This window comes from Syngnathus leptorhynchus, chromosome 5 (assembly GCF_054491065.1).
Source record: "Syngnathus leptorhynchus isolate UIUO chromosome 5, UIUO_Slep, whole genome shotgun sequence".
Classification (NCBI taxonomy): domain Eukaryota; kingdom Metazoa; phylum Chordata; class Actinopteri; order Syngnathiformes; family Syngnathidae; genus Syngnathus; species Syngnathus leptorhynchus.
In genome coordinates, this window is record NC_141199.1 from 6,602,144 (window position 1) to 6,629,176 (window position 27,033).

The window sequence follows — 27,033 nt, forward strand, 5'->3', positions numbered from 1 at the left end:
GTTGTTTGCTTCGGTCAGCTGTCTGGAATGTTTGCTTGGCATTAATGAGGAATTACCAAGGCAAACTTGTGAGGCATGTAATTTTAGAGCTAGATACCCTTCATATATGCACAGCTGCAGAGTTTTTTTTTTAAAATTATGTATTATGTTGTACAGGAAAACTGGTCACCTAAAGTGTGAGTAGGTGAGACATTCAGTACATGTAGCTGTTTGTGACAACTGATATAATTGGTTGTAAAACACAAGGCTGATACAGGCCAATCCCATATTGTTTAATATTAAAAACATGGTCTGCTTTGTGTTTGTATGTCATTATGTAATTTGTGATTGCAACCCAGTGTTGGGATTTTGTCATCTGAATGTAATCTGCCCTTACTGCGGAGAAGTCTTGTGTTACAGGTTTTTCCACATTCCCAAAGACCAACACACACACATGCGCACGCACGTGCATGGGCACACACACACAGTCACACACACTCTACACCTGAAAAACACCTAGTGGGTGTGGAGAGACTGTGCCTTTTATATCATTGGCCTGCCTCTTCCCATCTCACTGTTCTCATCTTGTTCCAGTAATGAGTCACAGAGTAGTGGCAGCTGCCAGCAGCCATTGTTGTTGATTTATACGAAACAATCATGATGGCAGGAGAAAGTGTGCCCGAGGGGCCCGACCTGAAGGAGATGGGTGAAGAGGAACTCTGGGAACTTATCAATGATAACCGTCATCGGCTGTCCCTGGGGGTCCGGCCGTGCATTTTGATCCCGTACCTTAGGCAGGCCAGGGTTCTCACTGAGATGGACGAAGATGAGATCCTCTCCAGCCACAACCTCACCAATCGCTCAATGAGAACAAGTAAGATGCTGCTGTTTTATTACCTGCAAAGTCAACATTGTGCTTCATTTTTATAAAAGAAACATTCCACTTCCTCCCTACTTAATACTTAGACAGACTTAGTGGAAAATTATTATGACTTATACTATAAGTGTAGTTATTGCATCAATACATGATTATGTAGTATTCTAAAATCGCCCTTTTTTTCAATTTATTTAAAACATTATTTTCATCTATTTTCTGCTGGCATGAGAGTTTATCCTCAATTGTCTGACCTGTATAAAAAAAGTTCAATAAAGACAATCAGTTATTACACATACTGTTTGCTGTTTGCAGGCCATATGATGGATTTATTGCGGACCCAAGGTAGAAACGGTGCAGTGGCTTTGCTGGAGAGCCTGATGATCCACTACCCAACACTCTACACTCAAATTACTGGACGCAAACCCAGCTCAGAACCTTCAAAATTCAGTGGTTTGTCAAATGTCCGCTAGTGCCAATGAGTTTTATATTCCATATAGCTTACTTACCCTATGTCTTGGTTTTCTGTGCAGGCCTGATAAAGTATTCTGAACTAACTGAATACCTTATCAGAGCAGTAAGCGGGATGCAGAATGAGCTTCGGGAAGCTCGCTCGGAGGCTGGAAGAATGAGTGCTCACTGTGCCTCACTTGAGTCTGAGATTCAGCAGATAATGGAGCGCGAGGAAAAGTCCAGATGCCTTCAGTTGGAATATGAGCGCATACATAGACACTTGTCTTCACTGCAGCGTGAAGTTACCCAATTGAAGGATGAGAAGTGTGACTTATATGTCCGCTATACTGCAGCCATTGAGGAGAAATCAGCTGTCAGCATGCGCCTCCATGACCTCAATTTGCAGGTTGGTAGTCATTCCTGTTTTTGGTTCAAATAGACCAACCCTATCATACACCCGATCAAGGTTTGTGATGTCACTAGAAAGTTAGCAAGTTAACTGAGTAATTGCCACCCACAATTATGGTCTAAGAATAGCTTTTTTGTTTTGGGCCAATTCTTCTGCATTGTAATCTCAATAATGATACATTTCTCTATAAATACTGTAGCAGTACAAATTTGAGTAGTTGCTCAATTAATGATGAGTTATTTGACATGATGACAATGTTGCTTTTCTCAAAATACATGGCATTTAAAAAAGCAAATGAAAGTATGTTCACAACACTACCAAGAATGCATGGCAAGTGACAACCCCCTGAAATAATCAACATAATATCATTTAATCATTCACAATAAAACTACTGTATTTTCCGGACTATAAGCCGCTACTTTTTGCACAAGCTTTGAACCCTGCGACACTTTTCGTGTAGCCCGTATCACATTGCCAACTTTAACCCTGTAAGTGATCCCATTTTATTTATTATTAGTTGTGTGTCGCTAGTGTTTCCTGCACATAAAGTTTATTATAATCTTCGCTGAGCTTTATACATGTTTGTATGTTTGCAGAGCTCCTTCATCTCTGTGAATAAACGTTATGTTGATAAAAGGTATGCGTTCCCCCTAAGAAACATCTCTTTCCTGACAATCCTCTTTGTGTATATTCTCTTACAAATGGTAATCAAACATTAAAACACCTACGGCTGATAGTCCAGTGCGGCTTATAGTATATGAACAAAACAAGATTTTCCCCTAATTTTAGCTGGTGCGGTTTATAGTCCAAAAATTACGGTATGTTTTCACTCTCTGAGTCTGATTGTCGAAATCCTGAGGGAATATTCTCCAGTAAATGTAAAACTATAAACAATGCACTGATAACAACACAGGTTGTCATTTTGCCTTGCTCAATAGCAAAAGTGCTGTATAAACCTATCTATGGGCATTCTGTCATTTAAACGTTACACTGGAATATCGAGCAAAAATGTACACTTCTACAAATCTGTCCAAAACTGTCCTGTGTTTTATCATTTCAGTCAACATTTTACTCATGTCTGAAAAACTGTTTTCAACAAAGTGGCTCTTCAGAAGCTTTTGCTGTGCGTAGCATTCCGCGCACATCATCTTTTGTGATTGCCCGGATTACATACTGTGATGACGTAACACAGCTTTCTGTGGCTACATTCCACAAAGTCTCTTTAATTACAATGTAATTGTCTTGCATGGGCTCCCCTACTTGCATGGGTTTTTTGTGGGTACTCCAGGTTCCCCAACATTCCAAAAATTGTTGTTTGATTTAATGTCCCTGAGATTGGATAGCAACCAGTCCAGGGACTCCCCTGCCTTTTGAGTCAGTTCTTCTGAATGATGTCAAATCAACTGAATTTACTACAATTAAGCTGAGGGAACCTTCCATATATAATCAGTGGAAGCACAATAAGCCTCCGTGGCAAGAGCTGTGAATACTTGTGCGCATACAGTTTCTTCGTATTTTTTCATTTCATTTTAATAATGAGACTATTTCCTGAAACAAATGTGGTCAAGTAGTAGAGCAGTTGTTCATTAAAAAAAAAAAATCAATACATTTCTTTCATTTTTGGCTTACAGATGCAGTCTGGACAGTATGTGTCAAGTGGATAATCACATTGAAAAGTCATTTGCGACTACCACTGCTGTTGTTGTTTTGTACCTTGAGATGTAACAGTGATGTATCACAATTGTCAATATTTTGTCTCATCCCTACTTACAACAGATATATCAGCTGCAAACAGAACTGCAAAAGGCCCAAACAGAAAGTGATATCCAGAAACAGCGCTCTCTGAGAGCTTTCCCTGTAGCCGAGGAGTCTCAGCTGCAAGAGGAAGTCAGAAGTCTGCGCTGCCAGTTAGTCAAGATTGAGAAACTGAACCCAGTGAGAAAAATACTTCTGTTAGGAGCCATAAATATTTTTATCTGCAATGTTTTGGTGTTTCATCGACTCTCACTCTGTCAGGCTCATCAGGATATTCTGGCTCAGGACCTGGCTGAGGCTATAGATAGCCAAGTGGAGCTCGTAGATCAACTTAAGCGATATACGGAAGAAAATGAACAAATGCACAGAGAGAAACAAGAGGTGAGTTCAATTACTGTGACTGGAACTAGTGTCTAGAAACTTGACACCTTCAGAGGTTTCTTGCTCCAGCTAACATGTTGTTAGTAGATATTTTGTGGCTTGTGAGATGGCATATGTCAGTCAGGATTCTAGGAGTTCTTGCTTAGCAGCTACTATGTTTCCTAGAGACAGACAATGAAGCTGACAGACAGACGTAGCAGCTTTCTGTTCTTGAGGGAGGCAGTGAAAACTTCACTCTGCAGTAATGGAATGGGGGACCTTGTCCTGCAAATACATTTGTCACCGGTTATACACTAATGAAGTTTCTCTTTGTATAAGCATTGTCTTGATTTAGTCATCAAATGTTGTGTCTCTATAAAGTGACAAGTACATTTTGTGTATCATTGTTCAGCTTCTGGATCAGAAAGAGCGTCTGACCCTCCAAGTGAAGCAGCTGACCCAGGACTGTAACATGCATCAACAGACGAGCACTACGATCCAGAACCAGATGAGAGAGCTGCAGACAGAGAGAGACCAAGTGAGCAAGACTCAACAATGTAACTCTTTATTGGACACTGTAAATTAAGCTGAAATGGAGATGACACTTCCCAGGAAGTAGGCTTCAGCTCACCCGGCACACAGAGTTTTTAACACTATTCCTATTCACAAATACAAATTAAATTTCTTTTTTCCTTTTTTTTTTTTTAAATGTTTTTTTGTTGTTGCTTTGTTTGCGCTCACTGTTTACATGTTCAAAATAAAGGCTTATTCAGCCAATCAATCAAAAACCACACAAAATTAACATATGTAATTACAATTAGTAACATTTTTCCTACACGAGTGTGAATTATAGAAAGAAGCAGCCAGCGACAGCTTCAGATTTAGGACAATTGTATGTTTCTAGGTTTGAAAAATACAACACTTAAAATCACCAAAGAATTACTCAATTTTCAAATTTGTTACTGTGAATCAAAATACAATAACTAATTGATGCAGCAGTCAAAAACATAAACTAGCTGTCTTCATTAAATACCAACTGATTTCATCAAAACCATCTATGATGATTTCCAGCAAATAATCAACTACTCACTTCAGTCAGGCGAGATTCATAAACACCTGAAAGTAGCAGCCATTAAACAATTTCTAAACAAGAGAACACTGGTTAACAAGTTGTAGACCCATCTCAAATCATCCCTTCTGAAGAAATTTTTTCGAATGGGCACTTTATTAACGTTCAATTTAGTTTCTGTCATCATTGTATGATAAATGATTAAACACTGACGCTGGGAAGATGTCAATGCTAGGCTTATTGAATGTTCTTTGATACTTCTAATTTATAATACATACATAATACATACATAAGTTACTGTTGAAAAGGTTGGAAACCTTGGTAGGTTTGAATGTAACTGAAATGCAGAGGTTTCCCTGCGTCCTAGGCATACCTTTCCAGAAATGAGGCCCAGACCCAAATCGCCCGCATCCTGGCTGAGAAGGACATCTTGAGGTCTCAAATGATGGGTCTCCAGGAGAGAGCCTTTTGTGTGAATGCCAAACACAACAAAGAATGGCAGAGCTCTAATGTAATTTTGGACGAAAAATGCACTCGTAGAGGAAAAGAGCATCTAATGAAATGCCATTTTCTTAAGCAGAGAGCTGCTGGCTGGAAGCATCATATAGTCGGCTCTGAAGAGTCACCATTCCGAAACAGACGAAGACTTTGTCGTATGGATGCAATTAGTTCTTTATCACTGACTTCGCTGAATTGCTTTACATCGGAGGTACAGTATGTGAATGAAAGTTAAGTTACTGTCAAAATTGGTGTTCAAAATTACCTAAGGGTTGTCAACAGGGTAAGCTAAGGGTATTAAGTAGATTGATTCAGTAGATACCTGACTTTGTTGTGCCTTTAATTAAGCATATATACCCGAGTTTTAAAATGTTTATGTTTATTTATATGTATGTGCACACATCAACATTTATCTTGAAGTGTGAAGATGCAGTGGCAAGTGTCCGATCCCAAAATGTAGAGCCTCCCAGTTTGCAGTCTCTCCGCAAAAGAGAAGGATCTCTTTGTGTAGACAGCAGGTAAGTCTGCTTCTGTGAGTAAAATTGACAGACACTTGACAAAGAGTAGGAGTTCAGCATGTCTTCTTTATAGGATGACAAAGCAACATGTCAATGACGTGAGAAGATAATTTATTTTCCTCTCCAAACAATGTGATTATCTTGGCCAGTCAAACCTGTCTGAGTTGCTGCAAATGCCTCAGACTCAGCACCCACGTGTTTACCAAACTGAATTCAGTTTTACCTCTGGAGGGCACTATCTGAACAGCTCAATTCAGATTTTTTTTCAAATCCGCTCATTTTTATATGTAGTAAATAAATTTTTTATCTGCAGTCTTTACAAACCTGTTGCATAAAGAATAATCAAATGCCTGGTATGAGCTCCGCACAGATGGGGGAGTCAGACACTTAGTACAGACTGCAGGCATATCTGATTCAAATCAGAATCCTCTTCTTCAAATCCTATTTTTAGGGCTGGCTGCCTTGGTTCAGACTGGGCCAAATAATTAACCGATTTGACAGGTTGCTGTTGCAACGACTTTCGAATGGTGGCGTGGGTCTTCACGCAAGGTGTTTGACGTCATATAATTATGCCAGTGGCAACACACGAAATACTTTCTGGACTTTTTTCAATACATACCCTTGAGGTTTACTTGTATGTCGCAATCTACCCACAGTCCGATAAGGCAATCCATTTCCTCTTCTTTCCCAGGACTTATGTTTTCTAATTCTGCTATTTACAATATACTTTATATTCTCCGCTCTTTGATTGGTGCATTTGTGTAGCCTATGTGACAATGTGTAACTCCACGGTCAACTGGAGTCAACATGTGTGCCAAGAGTGCTATATATAAGGATAGCCAAACAAGAAGAAAAGTCTCAGCAGCACAGTGGGCTAGCTTGAGTCACCTATTTAATTGTGTGCCAAAGTGGCCTAATCTAACAGTATGAAGTTTAACTTCATTGTGTCCGTGTGTTAATGTGTGTGGGTGCGGGTGTGAGTCTGTGACTCACAAATCTGATATTGTCTCATGTGTTTTATTATTTTGTAGCCTGGAAACAGCGGAGACTGATGATTCTTCATTGGACGATTTTGAGATTCTTCCAACTGGTGTGTTGTGTGTGTTTACATTGACATTCCTTTTGTAACGCATGTGATTTTGCATGGACGATATCAATCTTGTTTGGAAAGTTTCTCATTCTTGTACCCCCTCCCTTCTGCCAATCTACTGGCCAAATCAATCAGGACATCCCCGGGTGGATCACAACCACCTCCGTTTACTTGCCACCGAGGAGATTTTTACCTTTAGACACCAGACCTTTCAATGACAGTGGAATTGAGGAGGTCTATGATAAAAGTTTCCCCACGGATTCACAAATTTACTAGCTTGAGGTCAGCAGCACCCAATTCGCCAAAATAGTGGGTATTCTGAACTGCATTTGTTGCACAGTCAACCTGTCCACCCACTTGAAGGAAATGGAAGGCAACCCCTTGTTCACCCACGGTAAACCCCAATGTACCAGCGCTAAGTTGTGGGGCAATAAGTATGGTCACACCTGCTGAATGTCTCTTACCTTGAGCAACTCCAGAGTGGATGAGAGTCAAACCTTTCTCAAGAGAACTGCTACGAGAGCCCAAGCTGTGTATGGACTCAAGCTCGAATGTAGCTAGTCGTATTTTCTTTGCCTCGCACATCAGCTTGGGCTCCTTCCCTGTCAAAAAGATGACATTCCACACCACTAGAGCCACTTGTTTTCCATGGATGACCCTTCCAGGGTTATCAAGCCACAACTTCTTCTAGGATTACTGGGACACGACCCTTCCACCAATCCACGCTAAGTGTACAAACATGAAATATAGCAGCACGGTGGACCACATCACTTCACATGTCTGCCCGACATCCAGTTAGTGGGAATGTCTCTATGAAGTTTGCTCGTCATCCTTGTGCTTGCACATGTTTTCTCTGGATACTCCAGCTTCGTCTCACATTCCAAAGACAACATGTTAGGCTCATTGAAGACTAAAAATTTGCTATATTTGTGCTTGGTTGATGGGCTTTATCTGCACTGCAATTGACTGCCGACCAGTCTAGAATGCACCCCACCTCTAAGAGGGGGATAGGCTCCAGTTACCCATGACCCTAATCAGGACATGGTATTGTTTTGTAACGGTCTCTAATTATTGTAGTAAAATATAGAATTATTAACACGCCTTGCCTTGATGACAAGTCTTCACTAGGTGACATCATATTAAGGATAATTTCATTGTCCCCACATTGAAATAGCATTGATGTCACATCTTTAAACACCATTTCTTCTGTTTAGTGCTGACAGAAGAAAAAACTCCGACAAGAGACAACCAAAAGACATCAAGACACTATGCGTCTGTTGGGAACAAAGGCACATACAGGTGAGGCAGTCCTACAACAGTCACATGATTTTAGGCATCTTTTAACCATTGATTTTAGTGGTCAGTCGCCCAACTACAAAACATATTGTAAGAATTGAAATCCAAACTTTGAATCTTGAAACTAGGCTTTCCACAAGGCAGCTCATGGGGTAATAAATAATCACTTCACAGTTTGTTAAAAGGCACTTCTCCCCAGCAAAGGTTTTCACAGGGATTATCCCTTCAATAAATTAGCATACAATGGGGGGGGGGGCAATTGGCCTCCCTTCAGAGAGAGAGGGTAGCCTCCCTAGGACCCTTTTGCCATGGGGCATAAAGCCCCTGACAATATGGCTCCTAGGATCACGCAAACCCCTCCACCACAATAAGGTGAAGACTCACGGAGGGGGTGTTGAAAACCACATATCAAATACGTACGGTCCAAAATTTAAAAAAACATTGCTGTCATGGACAAAACAAAACAACAACTGGATAAAAATTCACTTTGCACACTTTACTGTTCACTACTGTTTATATGTTCCATATATGTATTACAATACTGAGTTTTGGGGCAATAATTACAAAACCTCACTGGTCATTTATCACTGTGCGGAAAATAGCAATAAAGACTATTCATAAGGTCAACCTACTTAGAACACACAAATCCACTTTTTATAGAATCAAAACTTTTGAAATTTACTTTACTGTGCCTCAGAAATAAATTTGAGCCTTTTCGTCAAAGCTCAAAATTAACAATTTCGCATCTTAGTTTGCAAGTCAAAATTCACATTTTGCGCCTCAAACAATCACAATGTTCATGTGGCAAAACACAGAGACCAAATTTGGCATGAATTCGCACATTTGTGGAACATCCTTCCGGAGAACCTCAGGGCTGCAAAGAATGTACTCATTTTTAAGAACAGGCTCAAGACCCACCTTTATCAATGGATGAATGAATGGATGAATGAATGATTGACAGATTGATTGATTGATTGATTGATTGATTGATTGATTGATTGATTGATCGATTGATCGATTGATTGGTGAATGTGCTTTACTTTTTCTTATTTTCTCTAAACTTTCAACAGCCTGGATAAAAATGCTGTACCTCCATTCCTCGTGCGATCACGTCCAAAAGCAGTGCGCATTAGTGGCCGCATCGTCACCATTGCCTTCCAGGGAGAGGCACTGCTAAGTCAGATTGCAGTGGTAGGAGGTAATAAGACTGGAGTCTTTGTGCATGAAGTAACAGAAGGGAGTGCGGCATGTACTGTGGGTATCACCCATGGAGCACAAATAGTGGAGGTGAGAGAGGTCTATTTAATTTTTTTGTTAGTTAATTGTTATTTAATTATTTATTATTATTATTATTATTATTATTATTCCATCCATTATTATTACTGTATCTGAGGTGTTTAACAACACACTGATGAATCACAGGTGAGATACCAACAAGACGAGAAAGCTCTAAAGATGGTGCTGGAGGATTCCACTTTAGAAGAAGCTCTGTGGGCACTTGGTCAGGTCACTGCTCTCTGCCATCTCTCTTTGCGTCCAAGGCAAGATGGTATGTCCCACAGCATGTGCTTGAAACCCGTGGCTTGGCATTGTTTTGTTTGCCTTTTCAGTAATAATGATGCCTTCATAGATGTGCAAAGCAATGCAATGTCACTCTGGAAGTTCATTGTGACCCATCATCACCAACCCTTGCTTGTTTTGTTGAATGAACAACCCAAATGTATTCTGACATTTATAGTATTACGATGCAAATTTGGATCTGGTATAAAAGTTGGAATGTTTGGTGGATACATCCGTGACACAGACTAACTAGTACAGTGTTTCTGCCACTTTTTTATAGGTATAACAAACACTATGGAGAGTCGCTGAAACGTCAACAATTACATTAATTAGCTTCGACTTTGTTTGACATTTCTTTCACAACTCAGCTCTCTCATTTTATAGAACTTTGTTTTCTTTCTGCATTTTGTCCAGACTATGAGGCATTGCTTCAGCAATTGCAGGAGAGTGAGATGTCATCAGGTGACTCTTTCTACGTGCGCGTCAACGTGACCATCCCTGCAAGTCTCAAAGGGACACTGAATGTATCTTGCAACGACATTCTACACGTGACTAACACAAGACCGACAGACACTGAAGAGTCGTGGTATGCGAATCAAGTTCATCCTTGCCAGCTTCTGCCCCTCCACAGTGGATTAGTGCCCAACTACTATAGGTATTTATGAGCCACATGCAAAGGTTCTGGACATCAAGCGTCATTATCAGTTACCACCTTCTTGATTTTCTGATATCACAGAGCACAACGACTTCTTATTCGAGCTATTGAAGAAATGAACTTTCAAACATCTAAGTCTCAAAAGGTAAGAGTGATTGAATGAGGGGTAAAACTGCACAGCTCACTCGAATATACTACTTCCCTCTTTAGCAAGGGCACATGATGGATCAGAATACTCAGAAAACAGTGAGGATTGTCAGCACGGGTCGCCAAGGCCGAAACCCTCTCTGGGTCAGTGTAGAGAATGAAAAGAGCAAGAGCATAGAGTCGGGTACAGAAACACAACATTTTACATTTTATAACAAACGAGAATATATACACTCAAAGTTTGTAATAAATGGTTGCATAAAAATACTGTATATTCCCTTACACCTAGATAAAACATCAGAACCCAGAAGTCTAACCCTCATGCCCTACACACCGGTCACACCCCACTTTCCACCCATCTGTCGACCAGTCCTGTTACTACCATCAATCCTGGGGCGCATCCTGGATAAGAAGGTGGCAGAATGGCAGGGCTTTGAGATTTGTGAACCTGGTAAGAGCCATTTATGACATAATACATAAAAAAATGTTTTAGAACAAACTCCAATTGTGAAGTTGGATAAAACAAATATTAAGAATATACATTTTCTGTACTGCTTGGCCCCACGGGGGTCACGGGTGTGCTGGAGCCTATCCGAATGATCATCGAGCAGTAGGCGGGGGACTGGCCCTGAACCTTGGAAACTTGGAGTGCCCAATAAGCCTACCATACATGATTTTGGGCAGCGGGCAGAAACCGGAGTGCAGGAGAAAACCTTTGGAGGCTTGGGGAGAACTGGGGGTGGAATCGCATCTCTGTCTATATATCTAATGTATGTGTTTGTTGCAACTTGCAGAGATGTTGAGTTCCACTGAACATTCAGCCCGAATGCAAAAGTCCGAGCTCCTGGAGGAGTGTGAGCAGGGAAGCAACTGTTGCTACACTTTGCAGTGTGTGGAAAAAGTCATGAAGAAGGTTAGTGTGTTTCTGTGTGTACAGTATGTATGTATGTATGTATGTACATATGTATGTATGTATGCATGTATGTAAGTGTATGTAGACTTCATCTTTTAGGCTGACTAATTGCGTGCATTTACTGTATCTCCATCAAGGTTTCCCTGCTGGGTCTTAGATGTATTTAAAAAAAGTAACTGGTGAACGAACTAACGATGACTAGTGATAGTAGGAAGAGCATAAGCATGACAACAACTCACTTGACTGACTTAACTTCCCTGAGTTTTCAGAGGTTGTTAATAACTTTCTTTTAGGAGAGTTTGTGACACTGTTGAAGAAGCTACTTACATACAATATATCAGTAAACACACATACGCTAGACTCCAATAAAGGTATACAGATCCATCCAATTAGGTTCTCTTGATGAAGAATCCTTCATTAGCTAACGTTCCATTGTTTGTTTGTTTTTTCTCCTTAGGGTATACATTGTGTCTTGCCTCTTGGGCTGGATTGTGTACGTCGGCTGCACAGGGCAGAAATCTTCCCTATTATCATCTTCATCGGCCAGTCAGCACGCAGCGCACGCAAACTCAAGTACCGTTTCTTCCTTCTTCATCCAAACTAAGAGTATTTAAGAAATGACTAATTGATACCATTACTCTGGACATGGGTTATACTTAAGCTAAAAAATATACGGAAGCCAGATATTCAAATGCATATTTACACAATTGAGTGTTTCAAGGTCACTTAAAGTTCATCCATCCCTTGTCCTTTTGACAGCCAAGGTCACACCATAAATTTGTGTATTAATTATCCAGCTAGAGCCTCCACCTCAACTAAAAAAAGAAAAATCATCTGATGAAAATGATTTTAGCATAGTACCAACATTTTATGTTTAAAAACCATGCAAATTCAATCTATTTTCAGCATGTTATTTGAAAACGGTATACTGTATATACTTTAATAGGTTGACCATGATCTTAGCATTTTTGATGTATTAATTTGGATCACATTCAACTCACCTGAAAGAGCACCCTCAATATTGCTAGGATAGAAATAACCCATAATGCTTTTAAATTCAACAAGTATTGGAGTCAAAAAACACACACACGCGCACTCTCTCACACACACACACACACACACACACACACACACACACACACACACACACACACACACACACACACACACACGCACGCACACAATATACTTGAAATTATCCACCTTTATACAAATCATTACCAAAGATGTAATAGATTATAATGTTGAGAATGGATGGATGATGGATTACTTGCTTGCTTGCTTGCTTGCTTGCTTGATTGATTGATTGATTGATTGATTGATTGTGCACCTTCTAGATCAAAGCTTCACCGTCTCAACTGGTCTGAGGAGCATCTGCTGGTGTGTTCCAGAAGTGAGGAGACGCTGTTGGACAAACTGCCGTGTTTATATCATCGGGTGGCTCCTGACTCATGGTGTGACCAAACTTCACTACTGGCCAGGTTGCGCACCGTCATCTGGGAGGAGCAGAGGAAGATTGTGTGGGTGGAGCCTGACCTGTGGTAAATGGAACAATAAACAGGGGAAGATTTTAAATTTGTGTTTCCTAGGTATACATAATTACAAAAATATATTATATGCATGAATATTTATCTACATGGTCAGAGGTACAAAACAAGGTGTGCTTCTCAAATGAACACTAGATTTTTTTTTTTTTTCCTCAAGCCACAAATTTCATGAATAAACTATTCTGCCATGTGTATAAAAGGTGTGCTGCCACATACTTTTTGGTCTGTGCAGATTCTCCAATCGACTTAAGCGTATCACTTCTGCACTCATGCAATATATGAAATCTGGGTTGAACAAAGTCCCCTGTCAAATGTAGCAGTGCACAAATTCTCCAAAAGACTTAAGCATCTTTCCGCTTGTCTGTGCGCTGGTCAGGTGGTTGTCCTCAGAACTACTACCCCTTCAAAGATAATGCATGTAATGAACTCCTTTTGTGGTCCATTGATGACTGCCAATGCTGACTCGTGCTAGTGGTTTGGAGTCACAACATCTGTAGTCATTCTAATAGTGGCAATGAGTTACATTTTGAATAACTTAGTTTCGTTTGACTTATAAGATGCCAGACATGAAATCCATAGTTCTATGCTCGCATGCGTGGTGGGAAGCATCAGCAACAGTTAAACAATGGCAAGCTCACTAACTGTGAAACTAAATGGAACAGCTCCAAATACACATACTATCATGAACATAGTGCTGTGATTACATGACTTTGACAGAAATTACACACAAAGCAGCCAAGAGGAAAAGAACAGTTGAATGACGTCATGGCAATTGGCCCAAGCCAAACTGGTTCTTCCAACACTTGCAGAAGAGGAGTTATATCTCTTTGAGTAAAAAAAACGACAAGGGGAGGAGCAGAAAAGAAAGCAAAACAGCAGTGAATATGTTACTGTAGTTTTATCCGTCACATCTTAAAGTAGCTTGCGATGCTATGCCAGCGATGACTTCACTTAGCCATGCAAACACAGCATTTAACGCTCGGAAGACAGAGAAAAAAAAGGTGTCACTTTCGAATACTTTGGAATAGTACTTTTAGTCTGTTGAATTTATAAGGTATGCAAAATTATTGAAATTTTATTATGCCAGAAGGTTATAATTTTTGTATTCACACACTGTGCAGCCGCTCAGAGGAGTAGGTAGGGCTAGGGCTACGTAATGAAGAAGTATGTATTATTTTCCATTCACCAAGTTTAGTCGGCATTGTTTTGTATTTAACCTTCTGAAGTAGCGCTGTACTGTATATTGTTGTTCATTTGTGTGAAATAAATGTACCCTACATTTAGTAAATGTTGATTTTTTTTTGTATGAGTTGTATTTGCTTAAAATGTAGTACATACCACAGAAGTGTCAGTGTGATGTTATCAAAGAGTGATTAGTCTCAAAACTTACTATCATCTATAACTAAAATATATTCCTCATTATTCATTGTATTCATTGTATTTTTTATTTATACATGTTGGTATTATGGATTTGATACCCCGCCCCTCTTTCTAGTGCCCCTGACTACTTTCTTGCTTGGGGCGCCAGGGGACTCCTGCGACGGCACTGCACATGCTCCTTCAATGTAGCTCAACCACAAACCACATAGTCAATAGGGACTATCACTATATAACGTCCGAATCCATACAAGTCAGTTTCAAATTGAAAGTAAATTTAACTTGTATTCCAAATGAATCTCAACAGAATTCACGTTTAAAAATCGATACAACTCGAGACTTGCATTCGCAGATTCAATGGGGCACACTGGCTGTGTGTTTTCACAGGTTCCGCAGCTCAGTTCCTTGAAAGTGTGTGACTGAATAGAGGAGTGTGCCCCTCAGTGATACAGCACATCCGGGCAAGGTAGGGGCCACATCCAGCTCATCCCTAATCCCTGCAGCCTTTGAAGTATATATAATAATAATTCAAACAAAAATCAGATGAGTACTTTTTTTTTTTGCTCTGATGTGCGTACGTGGCAACAGTGCAAGCAAACAAGTAGCGAACTGTCTTCAGTGTTGCCAACATGGATATTGTCACTCTTAAGTGCCTTTTCTAACCATTATAGCCACTATTTAGAAAGATAATACATTTAAAAAAAGAGGAGTCCCAAGGCCAAGTGCTGTCCTTTAGTTTGCAGCAATCTTACTTTCTGCACAGTGGTGGAAAGAGACGAATTTACCTTGGTAATGATTTGTGAGTTCACTGGTTAGTGATTTGTGCTCATGTCAGCACACTACAAACATATGGAACACTGGGAAATATTTGTTTTGATAAATCAATATTAAAGTGTTTACAGTGATTACAACATATTCTCTATACCAGGGTAGCACGGTGGCCGACTGGTTAGCACATTTGCCTCACAGTTCAGAGGTTCAGGGTTCGATTACAACTCCAGTCTACTTGTGTGGAGTTTGGATGTTCTCGCCGGCGTGGGTTTGCTCCTGGTGCTTCGGTTTCCTCCCAAATTGCGAAAATATGCACGGTAAATTGATTGAGCACTCCAAATTGTCTGTAGGCGTGATTGTGGGTATGAAAAATTGTCTATAAGTGCCCTGTGATTGGCTGGCGACTAGTTTGGGGTGTAACCCACCTACCTGCCAGACTGCTGGTATGGGCTCCTGCACACCCGCGACCATCGTGAGGAAAAGCAGTTTGGATGATACATGCATGAATTATTTTGACAAAAATCCTTCCGTGGGCGGGTGCTTCCCCATTGATCAGACACGTTTCATGTGACAAGTGTCTACGACAACGTCTTTCTGACGAGCAAGTCATGGTCACCAGCAAGCCAGGGAACATTAGTGTTGGTAAGTATAGATAAAACAGTTTTAAAATGATTGGTGTCGTGTTATTAGCTTACTTGATTTGATAATTCAAATTAACAAAGCTTGATAAAACCTGCCATCTGAATATGTTTACTTCAACAGAATGGGCCATGGAAAAATATTTTAACTGGGTCACTAGAACCTTGCTGTATAAGTGCATCCTGTCTTAAAAGTCTTAAATGAGTGGAGAGCCATGTACCTCGCTGAACCCTGACTGTGCGCCCTTACAAAAAAATCAACATTAAGGCCATGTGCAAACCCTCGCTAACCTCCGCTGCTCAGTTGTGGCTTGGAAGACCTAACCACAATCCACAGAAAGTGTTTCCATAAATCATGTTTTTATTGTTGGTTTACAATAGTTTAAGATATAAATATTCATCAACCCCTCATTCTCCTGTAGTACTGTTGTTCATTTTGTTCCACTGTTGATGCTTCCTTCAGACTCTGTAAATTCTGACAGTGACCGCAGCACCTTCCAAAGTGCTCCCTGGTACTTGGGCATTTCCACCCACACACGGTTGATTATATCGTTGATCGTATGTAATCGCTCCGTCTCACTCTGCAGAGCAGCTTCAAGTGAAGTAGTGGTTGATGGAGAGCCATCAATCATCTCCTGAATCTTCTTGGCCTTGATCTGAAATTCTTCCTGTGATGGACAATTGTACACAGTCATAGGAAAGCTGACAGGACCAGAAATCTTTCACTTCCATCTTATAATGTAAAAAAATTGATTCAATATTAGAACAATCCAGTCTTTACATAACAGTAAAAACAAAACAATTTGAGTTTAGAAATAATCTGAATCTGAATAATATATGACAAACAAGGGATGTGATCTGACTGACTTACCCGACCCTCTTGCAGCTCTTTGATCTCCTGGTCATACTCTTTCACCAACTGAAATATTTATATTATACATTAGTTGTACAATGGCCCTCAATGTATATATCCAATGTAGTATGCCTCGATTCACCACCTTGTTTGTTTCTTTGATCTTTCGCCGCAAGCCATCATTCATCAGATTGAGCTCACCCTTGATGCTGGGCTTTTGAGTACTACGGGCCATGACCTCGTTGCGCTCAATGATATAACCCCTCCTTTCCACAACTGCCACACTGTCTCGTAGTAGCTGCTCACGCTGCTTCATCAGCAAACTGAGCCAACGCTGTAATAATAAACACATCCATGGTACGGTACTCCACAAACAAGCATCTCAACATTTGGAATCTATGTTAGCAAATCCTAGTTAAGTTTTAGCAAACTCTGTGGCCAAAAGCGGGTTCTGTGATTTGTAGATTATTTATTTGATCTATTTAATTATTATTAACCAGTCTATTTAATCTAATCAGATCTATACTCTTTCCATCTTTTGCTATCGTTTTTGTATTTAACAACCGAATTTCCTCCTGGGATCCATAAAGTATCTCTCGCTCTCTTGCTATCCATCCCTCCATCCATCCATCCACTACGATGTGAGTTGCGACAAAAATGACTGCCTGTTCTTTATGGTGCTGCCAATGAGCTGTACTTGAATATTTACAAATGGTCAAAGTCATATATGACAAATAAACAACAATAAAAGAACACATGAAAATAATTCTGATGCATTGGATTTATGTTCCGCTTTTTTGTAGAAATCTATACGCAAAGACTCGTAGATGATGCATCACAAAAATGCTCACAGCAGTTCCACGCCTACGGCTTTTCTGACCACCATCAAACATTCATACACTAGTGTGAGTGGGGAAATGTCTTGCCAAAAGACACAATGACCAATGACCCAGGTCGAGCTGGAATCAAACAGCGCATCCTCTGGTTACTGCGCGACTCCTCTACTGCTGAAGAATATGCATATCTCAAAAACACATAATAATCACAGATGTGTTTGTGACCTGCCCTCACCACACTGCAACTCCACTTGTTTATATGGAATATATGGGACAAGTGAGAAATTTGAAACCTGACACACCTTGATGATTACACATCTCCTAGAAGAAGAAAGTCTGTACCTCCATACGGTGAACATCATCCCTCATTATTTGGACTTCTTCTTGACCCTCTAGTATAACTAAACGTGTCTCTTTCATAACATGCGTCTTCTTTTCCCACAGCATAATCTGACGCCTGTCACATCAAACTCAGGCTTAGTTGCATACATTGTTGACTAGGGCAAAATAGGAATTGATATTGACAAAACAACTGACTCAGCTTCCACCAGACTGCTGATAATTCTCTCTTTTTCCTCTTGGGTCTTCTCCAGTTTGGTCTCCATCTCTATAGACTGCCGTTCCGCCTCCTAAACATTATGTTAGGTTACATAAGAATCCAGCAACAATATGTTAGAAGAGACTTCGAAGTCATGATATACTCTGAGTTTGTGAAGGAATTCAGTCTCCATCACAGCATTCTCCTGCTCCAAAGCAAGGCGCAGCTGTGTGTTCTTGCTCAGAAGAGTATTGAGCTTTAGCAAATCTCTTTGCAGCATCTTTTTGCTCTTCTCCACCTCATTTTCCTCACGGTGCAAGATTTCAAGCTGGCCTGGAAGCATACCAACTCAGGAATTATGTTTGGCAAATATCTATAGCTGCGTATCTTTGCTTCATTGAAGATGTAACGTACGCTCCAGGTAAAGCTTCTTCTGACAGATCACAGTGTACTTTCCCTGCAGTTTGTTATATTCCTTGTTGTGTGACTGAATCTCCAGGGTTATTCCTATAAGTGTTCCTTGATGCTTTAGCCACATCTGTTGATCATTCTTCATTTTTTGTGATAATGCCTCAGTCTGATTCTTTATCGCTTCTACCTTGATTTGCAGCGGACTGAGGTCTTCATGCTGAAAACACGTGCACACACACACACACACACACACACACACACACACACACACACACACACACACACACACACACACACACACACACACACACACACACACACACACACACACACACACGTCTTTACTGGATGGCAAAGATAAAACTGTAACATGCAAGGTTGGTCAGGGAGGGTCCCAATCAATCTGTGGGCATCATCTGGGTTGTTATGACACATCGGGTATGTTATAGCATTTTCCAGAAAGTATGCCGATGGAAATATAAATATTTATGATGCTAAGAATTTTAATTCGATGCGAGGCAGAGCTATTTTTAATCATAAGGAGGTAAACAGGATTCCTTACCCCAGTTCGAGCTGCAATGAGCTCAATTTTCTTGTTGATGTTTGTAATGGTGGTCTGCTTCTGTCCGATGAGTGCATCAATCGATGAACTGTTAGTCTGGTTTGATGCGATCACCTTGTTGTACTTTCTTATTTCTTCATCAAGCTCCTTCTGCGTTCGGGCCAAATTTTCCAGTTTCTCGTTGATCACATTGCTCTCCAGGGCAGCCGCCATTACGGAACTCTCCAGCTGCCACAGCTGAAAGACCTAGATGACGAAAGGGAATCAAGAACGTAATACGTACTGCCATTTTCCCCACTGCTGTTTGCACAACGAATATCAAATAACTCTGTGGGAAGGGGATGTTCAAATCAAATAATGTCCTAGGCTAACTGTAATTCATTATTCCAAAGCTAATTTTGCAGCAGTCGGTGTCAAGCTTTATTGTTTGGTCATGATATAGTGCACTGCCTATACTACTAAGAGAAAATCGATCACCAATCTCAAAATCTCACTCGTCAAAATCAGGAATCATATCTGTACGTTTGTCAGTTAGGGTGTTGTATTTCAAGTTTTACTTTTAACTGCAGTTTTCTTTGGATACTTGTATGCCTTTTTTCTTTTATGTTGCCTGTGCAAATGAGAGGCTTGTTGATGACAGCTTAACCCTAGATTGGAATAAATGATCAATTCCATGATTTTTTTCACAATAGTAACGACAAAAAAACGATGAAGGAAGAATGGATTGTATCTAATGTTGTTTCTCTTTAGAAGATTTACTTTGGTGAAACTGTACCCAAACAAGATTGACCAGTGATCAGCAAAAGACCGTTACGTAGACTTTCTATTGGTACTTTGAGATATTCAAGCAATGGTTTCAGCCTACTATGTCTCAGACTATACACAAAATAGGGCTTGGATGTGAGACTTGATTATTGTTATGCTCGCTAGAAACTCAGTTTACCTTCTCTTTCTTGAGTGCGGCTTTTTTGTTAGTGAGTCGCTGGTAATACTGAGCGGCCTTGTTGTCCATGATCTTCTGCAGCATTTGAGTCATGATTGAATTCTCTAACTCCAGGTGCCTGTTTTTGCTTTTCTCCAGCTTTCGTCTCTGATCAAACGCATCATCCTGAAGGCCGTCATGCGTCTGAACAAGTAGAACCCATATACACATATTCATAATAATAATCTGTTCAAGAAAATCACATCAGCATCCTTAGAAGTGGTCGATCAACCTTAGTGAGTTCTTCAAGTGTCCGCTCCGTCTGCCCCAAAGCACGAAGGAAGACGCTGTATTGCTCCTGCAGAGCTTCATGCTGTGCCTGCTTCTGAGCAATCATCTTTTTTGTGACATCGCAGTCCATCTGCGCGCAGTTCAGCAACATGGTCAAAGTCTCACTTTTCTCTTGCAGTTCAGAGAGATATTTCTTGTTGCCATCAATCTCTCTGTCCATCACGATCACTTGATGCTCAGCAATGCTATGGGAAACATGGCTAACGTGACTGTATTGACCCAACACAGCTATCATTTAATGTACTTTAGTTGCTGGGCTTTAATATATTGCAGAGGAAATTTAAAAGTAAATTATTTCTTCATTGTGGCACTAATTCAAACCAATGTCTGTTTGAACTAAATGCAAATTATAACAAGTGTAAATGTGCAGAGAAACTGAAAACACTCGTGTAGTTCAGGAGATAAGGCTACACTTTTTCTCACGTACTTTTTTAGAACTGGACTATAAAAATGAATCAATAACTGAAGCAATCTTCGCAAAGACTGAGGAGATATGAAAAACCTGTTTTCAAGATTCTCGTTTTTTTTCCTTATAAACCGGAACATGCAATTCCAGTGTTTGTAAAACATCCTTACTTTACAGCCTGCTGCAATGCTCCAAATTCCTCATCTTGCTTCCTCATATTAAGCAGGCTGCTGTTCCACTGCTGCAGCAACTGTTTTTGTGCCATCGCCAGAGACTCCATTTGCATTTCAGCCTGAACAGACATTTGCATAAAGACAAAGGAGTTACTCCTTCACGGGAATAATGAAATTCCGTACATCTATCGAGCCATCCATTTTCTACACCGCCTGTCTTCATTAGGGTGGAAACATTTCCCTGCTGAGTAAAAGAGAGAAGCTGGAACACCCTGGACAGGTCGCCGGTCAGTCGCAGGGTTAATACAAGACACACATTCTCAGATTCACATTCACAATTACAGTGAATTAGCAGTCTTTGGACAATCCTCAAAAACATCTTTTGGGATGTTTGAGGATTGTGGGTAGTATGTGCAGTACACACCTCAGAAAGAGCCTCTTTGGTTGCTTGTGTTGTCTCTGCCTGGGCATAGGTCTGAACCTCATACAAGTCCATCTGTTGTTTCAGTTTGTCCAATTCCGATGTGAGGCGCTCAACATACAAATCCTGTTGGTACAGCAATTTGTTTGTTAAATATAATCACCATCTGTTGAGGAATTTCTTTGAACAATAAATAAAGCCTTTGTTAACCTGGAAATAAATTGCTCCTGAAGATGAGAAAGTTGGTCCTCTATGCAAAACTACTCCCCAAAGAAAGAAAGTTATTTCAAGCCTTGGTGCAATCTAAGTGTCTTCTGACCCTTGACTTATTACTTCCATAAATTCTAATTAGAAAAACTATCTTATATACCTGAACATACTGAAGGTCAATAACCTTCATAGAACAGATTGTGGTCAAGTTCTCTGTATTTCATGAGCCAGTTTACCTGCTTGAGTTTCTGGTCTTCAACTTTTGATTTCTCCGTTGCAACTTTTTTCGTGATATTCTTTGTTGCTTTTACATTAGAATGCAGACTTTCACTGATTTCTTGTGTGAATGTAACATGCAAACTAAGTTTTTCTAATTCGGCCTGCAGCTTGAATGCTATACAAAGAAAGAAACACAGACATGTTAAAGTAGACTCTGACATTGATGTTCAATATCTGATGCTTAAATGCACAAGAGAATATAGTAGAGTCCCACCACATTGCTTGCATATTAGGGGTGAAACGGTTGAAATAATCCATGGTTCTGTTCATATCTTGGTTTCGTGCTTACAGTTCACGATACATTTCCAAATGCATTGACTCTTAAAACTATCAATGATGTTTTTCATCAGTTGGTTAAAAGTGAAACTACATGTACACTGCATTATTATGAATTCATTCATTGTCAACACTGCTTATCCTGTTTATGGTCGCAGGTGGTGCTGGAGACGATGCCAGCTGACTTTGGGCGAAAAGCGGACTACGCCCTGGATTGACCGCCAGTTCGTCGCAGGCTACAGAGATGAATAATCATTCACAGCTCACATCGTCACTGAGCGGGAAACAATCCAATGCTCCCACACACAAGTCAAGCAAGTGTACAACTGCACCATCATTGACATTATGAGTTATTGTTGTATGAATGAATATGTCCGTAGGAGGGATTGAGTGTGACTGGTTGTTTGTCTATGTATTCCCTGTGATTGGCTGGCGATCAAATCAGGGTGTAACCCACCTACTGCCCGAAGTCAGCTGGAATAGGCTGCAGCAAGCCTGCGACCCTCGTGAGGAAAAGTGGTTCAGCAATGGATGGATGGATGGATGGATGGATGGATGGATGGATGGATGGATGGATGGATGGATGGATGGATGGATGGATGCATGGATGGATGCATGGATGGATGGATGGATGGATGGATGCATGGATGGATGCATGGATGGATGCATGGATGATGGATGGATGGATGCATGGATGGATGCATGCATGGATGGATGGATGGATGGATGGATGCATGGATGATGGATGGATGGATGGATGGATGGATGGATGGATGGATGCATGGATGGATGCATGGATGGATGCATGGATGGATGGATGGATGGATGGATGGATGGATGCATGCATGGATGGATGCATGCATGCATGGATGGATGGATGGATGGATGGATGGATGGATGGATGGATGGATGGATGGATGGATGGATGGATGGATGGATGGATGCATGGATGGATGCATGGATGGATGGATGGATGGATGGATGGATGGATGCATGGATGATGGATGGATGGATGGATGGATGGATGGATGGATGGATGGATGGATGGATGGATGCATGGATGGATGCATGCATGGATGGATGGATGGATGCATGGATGGATGCATGGATGGATGCATGGATGATGGATGGATGGATGCATGGATGGATGCATGCATGGATGGATGGATGGATGGATGGATGCATGGATGGATGCATGGATGGATGCATGGATGGATGGATGCATGGATGGATGCATGGATGGATGCATGGATGGATGGATGGATGGATGGATGGATGGATGGATGGATGCATGCATGGATGGATGCATGCATGGATGGATGGATGGATGGATGGATGGATGGATGGATGGATGGATGGATGGATGGATGGATGGATGGATGGATGGATGGATGGATGGACAGACAGACTCACCATTGGCCTTGGTCTTGGCGCTCTTGCTCTTAATGTTGGAATTGCAAGCCCTCATTGCCTTCAGTTCCTCTTGTGCTAGTCTTTGTTTTTCTTCGCCCAAGAGCTTAGATTTTTTTTGGTCATCTAATCGACCCTGGAGTCCTTTTAATCTTTCCTGTTCCCTGAACACCTGTACATATAAGTCCTCTGTTTGGCCTGCTTCGATCCTCTCCAAGCCCACCTGGACAGATAGCACAAAGAGCAACATGATTAGACTTTTACCTGATTGTATGTGTGAGCAAGGGCAACACAGCAACTTAGATCTTGAAATTTTGGAATTGGAAAAAAATACTCGTATCCCACTTCTTGTCTTAGTTGCATGGTAAGTCTTTCAAGTTCTTTGGTGAGTTGATTTTTCAGTGCTGCTTGTTTCTTTGCCACCAAAGGCTGTCAAAAGATGAAACAAAAACATTTGAGCCGTTCTGGTTTGTACACGGAATTCAATAACACGCTTTGGCTTTATCATTACTCTTTACATCCTACATACATCTGCTTCGATACTAGACAGTATGTGCAAATGTGTAATCAGCTGTTACCATATCTTCTGTATCACAAATAATAATTGGGAAAAACAAAAGAAAAGCCACACACGTGTTCAGCATCAAGAATAAGAAATTCATCCTCGTCCTCATCTATAACTGTCTCCCCATCCTCCTTTTCCTCGATTGTATTCATTAGGTGGGATGGAAAATGTTCCTGCTCTGAAACAAAAAGAGGGAGAGGGTATAATATCTTGCATATAAGCCTTATCAATATCCATAAAACCCAGTAGATTTTGTAATAAACAGACCAGAAAGTGTGTTTACAACAGGTTCTGCAGCACCACTGCTGTCTGGCTGTGAGCCCTCCTCATCAACTGGCTCAAATCCAGGCTGATCCTGTGAAAACAATGACAGTGATAGGTTAAAGACAATGAATCTGGCAGTGATGTTTGTGGTGGTTTGGTTTAAAAATGAATAAAAAAAAAAAGAAAATATCCCAGTGTGTCCAAACCTGTCCCTCAACGGTTTCAGCTGTTTCCCCCTCTAAAATACCTTATTCAAAAGGATCAGGATTGTTATCAAGCTTCGGAGCTTGCAGATGAGCTGATCATTTGAATTAGGTGTGTTAGATGAGGGAAACATTGAAAATGCGAAGGATAGTGCCTCTTAAGGACCGGAGTTAGTCAGCTCAGGTATTTTGAAAGTCCCAAACATTTACCTGAGGAAAAGGGGACACATTTGCAGTTTGCATTTCTCCCTCATTTGCCTCCATTCCATCCACATCCTCTAACTGGTTTACTGAGGCTGGTGAAATAGTAACATTTCAAAACAATCAGATTGTGATTTCATTCTCATATACAGTTGGTTGCATTATAATTCATGCTAACATGTAAGAAAAAGGCTGTCTGGCTGCAAGTCAATATCAACAGGCTCAGGTCCAAGCTCATCCTGTGAAAACAGTGACAGTAATTTTAATGGTGAGTTTGTGTTCATCATTTGTCTTAAAAATAAAAAAAATAGATTAAAATCCGTCAACATACTGTCTGGGCATTTTGACAGTACGATACATTTACCTGCGGAATAGGAGACACATTTGGTTCACCATCATTTGCAGCTTGGTCATTTCCATCCTGCTGCAAGGTTTGCTCCTCTTCTGCATCTTCTAACTGGTCTTCAGCTGTCTCAACTGAAGCTAGTGAAATTTCAAAACACTCAGATGAAAATGTGATTACATGCTTCCATATAATTGCTTGGATTGCTATTTATGCTAACATGAAAGAAAATGGCTTTCTGGCTGTGAGTCCACATCAACCGGCTCAGATCCAGGCTCATTCTGTGAAAATGAAAGTCACAGGTTAAAGACAATGATTTTGTATTCATCATTTGGTTTAGAAAAATAAACAAAACGCCCTAAAACATCTAGTCAAGGTTTTTGGACAGTACCAGACTTTTACCTGAGGAACAGGTGACTCATTTGCTTCACCGTCATTTGCGGCTTGGTCGTTTCCATCCTGCTGCTCATTTTGTCCCTCTTCTGCTTCCATGGCCCCCACGTCTTCAGCTCTGTCCATTGAGACTATTAAAATATTCAAAACAATCAGATGATTCATAAATTCTCATGTACAGTCAGTTGTATTCATATTCAAGCCATAAGAAAATGATGTATCCTATATATGTTTTATAAAAAGGCAAGAATTACAAAATGCACAACTGACTGCCTTATTTTGAATCCACCGTGAAAATAAAAATTTCTATGAATTTTGTATGGTGATTGTCCACGTTAGAATAGTTATTATTCACGACAATTTAAGATAATTATCTAACGTGTAATTATTTCGTTACCTACCAGTGTATTTGTTGATGGTTCGGTTAAAAAGTTCAAATTTCTAATCTTCTGACCTCGGGCTGCAATATAGTACAAAAGGTACACATTTAGGGGACATCATAAAGAGAAAGAGAGAGGGTTCTTTGAACGTAAATCATTTCCCATTGTTTGATTATGACTGATGACTAATAGGAGCGTTATCAACACTCATAACACATCACGCACCTACGCTGCTGCGCCATTGACACGCGTTCATTCTTTGTCAATTGTGTCCTAATTCAAACGTGTATTCGTGCTGACGTGGGTTGTGAGATGTTGCTCTTGTGTCTCCCTACCTTCTAGTCATTTAGCAATGCACGCTGCTGATTGTCGTCATAGCAGCCATAAAACGCAGAGACGTGCTGTCGAGCTGATGTTGCTTGCTATTATGTTTTGCTAAATTCCTCACATTTTACATATCTCACAGGTAACCTCAGCCAAAACCTATTTATTGTTTTCGATTAATAATACTGCTCATACGTTGCAGAGCACATTTATAACACAAATCACATCACAATCAAGTTACATTTTACATTCCATAGTTTTATTATTTTATTCATTAGAGTCGCCCCTTCCTAAAATTAAAATGTGTAATTTATTACTGCATCAATTAAATGTAAAGCATCTTTTTTTTTTTGCAGAATACGAACGAAGGATTAAAAAAATACATTTGAATCATTTTTATTTTTTGATTGTTGTTGAGGAACTAAATTGCTAAATGGAATGTCATGACATCCAAACGCCACATCGGGGCAGCAGAGGGACGTGACTACGTGAGTGAGGGTGGTTGAGTCGCTTCAGTATGGTTCCATTTGGAAAAATAGGCAGCGATGGCCTGTTTTGTTGCCTTACTCACATTATGTGCAGCAGAAAAGAGGGCAGCCAATTCTTTGAGGAAGGCCTGGATTGAATCACTAACCTCCGGTTTTATATTGTCAACTTTACAGTAGATTGCAAAACAATATCCAATGTAGGTTGCCAGGCATGTATGTTCCACATCAACCACCATATGTGTACCAGAGTGTTTTCATTTTATGTATTATCTTTTGATTTTTTTGATTTTAAGTGTAGAACTGGCGATGGAAAAT

General features: G+C 40.4%; 2 protein-coding genes across 3 annotated transcripts; one reads left to right on the top strand and one right to left on the bottom strand.

Annotated features, from left to right (window-relative positions):
- The first annotated feature begins 572 nt into the window (after positions 1 to 572).
- card14 (caspase recruitment domain family, member 14) lies at positions 573 to 14,472 on the top strand. 2 transcript variants are annotated; one of them, XM_085913176.1, is made up of 20 exons: positions 573 to 853; positions 1,169 to 1,306; positions 1,387 to 1,712; positions 3,492 to 3,650; positions 3,732 to 3,851; positions 4,243 to 4,368; positions 5,267 to 5,410; positions 5,480 to 5,608; positions 5,818 to 5,915; positions 6,947 to 7,005; positions 8,220 to 8,304; positions 9,372 to 9,588; positions 9,724 to 9,850; positions 10,276 to 10,516; positions 10,598 to 10,661; positions 10,727 to 10,847; positions 10,953 to 11,114; positions 11,458 to 11,576; positions 12,034 to 12,149; positions 12,914 to 14,472. In XM_085913176.1, the coding sequence occupies exons 1-20, from the start codon at positions 637 to 639 to the stop codon at positions 13,119 to 13,121; spliced, it is 2,976 nt and encodes a 991-aa protein (XP_085769302.1). In that variant the 5' UTR covers positions 573 to 636; the 3' UTR covers positions 13,122 to 14,472. The 2 variants fall into 2 exon arrangements, with proteins under 2 accessions (XP_085769302.1, XP_085769301.1); XM_085913175.1 differs by having other exon boundaries at positions 3,492 to 3,851.
- Positions 14,473 to 16,261: 1,789 nt separating this feature from the next.
- LOC147056574 (coiled-coil domain-containing protein 40-like) lies at positions 16,262 to 26,311 on the bottom strand. Its single transcript, XM_085912891.1, has 24 exons — positions 26,242 to 26,311; positions 25,928 to 25,986; positions 25,536 to 25,657; positions 25,354 to 25,414; positions 25,155 to 25,273; positions 24,969 to 25,029; positions 24,800 to 24,885; positions 24,390 to 24,477; positions 24,191 to 24,300; positions 23,903 to 23,986; positions 23,561 to 23,780; positions 21,829 to 21,986; positions 21,386 to 21,508; positions 20,959 to 21,080; positions 20,324 to 20,567; positions 20,053 to 20,235; positions 19,110 to 19,355; positions 18,551 to 18,764; positions 18,300 to 18,469; positions 18,136 to 18,227; positions 17,941 to 18,055; positions 16,908 to 17,096; positions 16,781 to 16,828; positions 16,262 to 16,577 (listed from the first exon to the last, which is right to left on the bottom strand). Exons 3-24 carry the CDS (start codon positions 25,650 to 25,652, stop codon positions 16,341 to 16,343), a joined length of 3,087 nt encoding a protein of 1,028 aa, XP_085769017.1. The 5' UTR covers positions 25,653 to 25,657; positions 25,928 to 25,986; positions 26,242 to 26,311; the 3' UTR covers positions 16,262 to 16,340.
- Positions 26,312 to 27,033: the final 722 nt, after the last annotated feature.

Bases quoted from the DNA above. Each gene is read 5' to 3' on its own strand.
- LOC147056574 (XM_085912891.1), bottom strand. From the start codon at position 25,652: ATGGACAGAGCTGAAGACGTGGGGGCCATGGAAGCAGAAGAGGGACAA. The intron at 21,509-21,828 runs GTAAACTGGCTC...CTGTACCAACAG, and splicing joins AAGACCAGAAACTCAAGCAG to GATTTGTATGTTGAGCGCCT. The intron at 19,356-20,052 runs GTAAACTGAGTT...TTCGTCATCTAG, and splicing joins CCGCACTCAAGAAAGAGAAG to GTCTTTCAGCTGTGGCAGCT.
- card14 (XM_085913175.1), top strand. From the start codon at position 637: ATGATGGCAGGAGAAAGTGTGCCCGAGGGGCCCGACCTGAAGGAGATG. The intron at 9,589-9,723 runs GTGAGAGAGGTC...GATGAATCACAG, and splicing joins ATGGAGCACAAATAGTGGAG to GTGAGATACCAACAAGACGA. The intron at 11,577-12,033 runs GTTAGTGTGTTT...TTTTCTCCTTAG, and splicing joins TGGAAAAAGTCATGAAGAAG to GGTATACATTGTGTCTTGCC.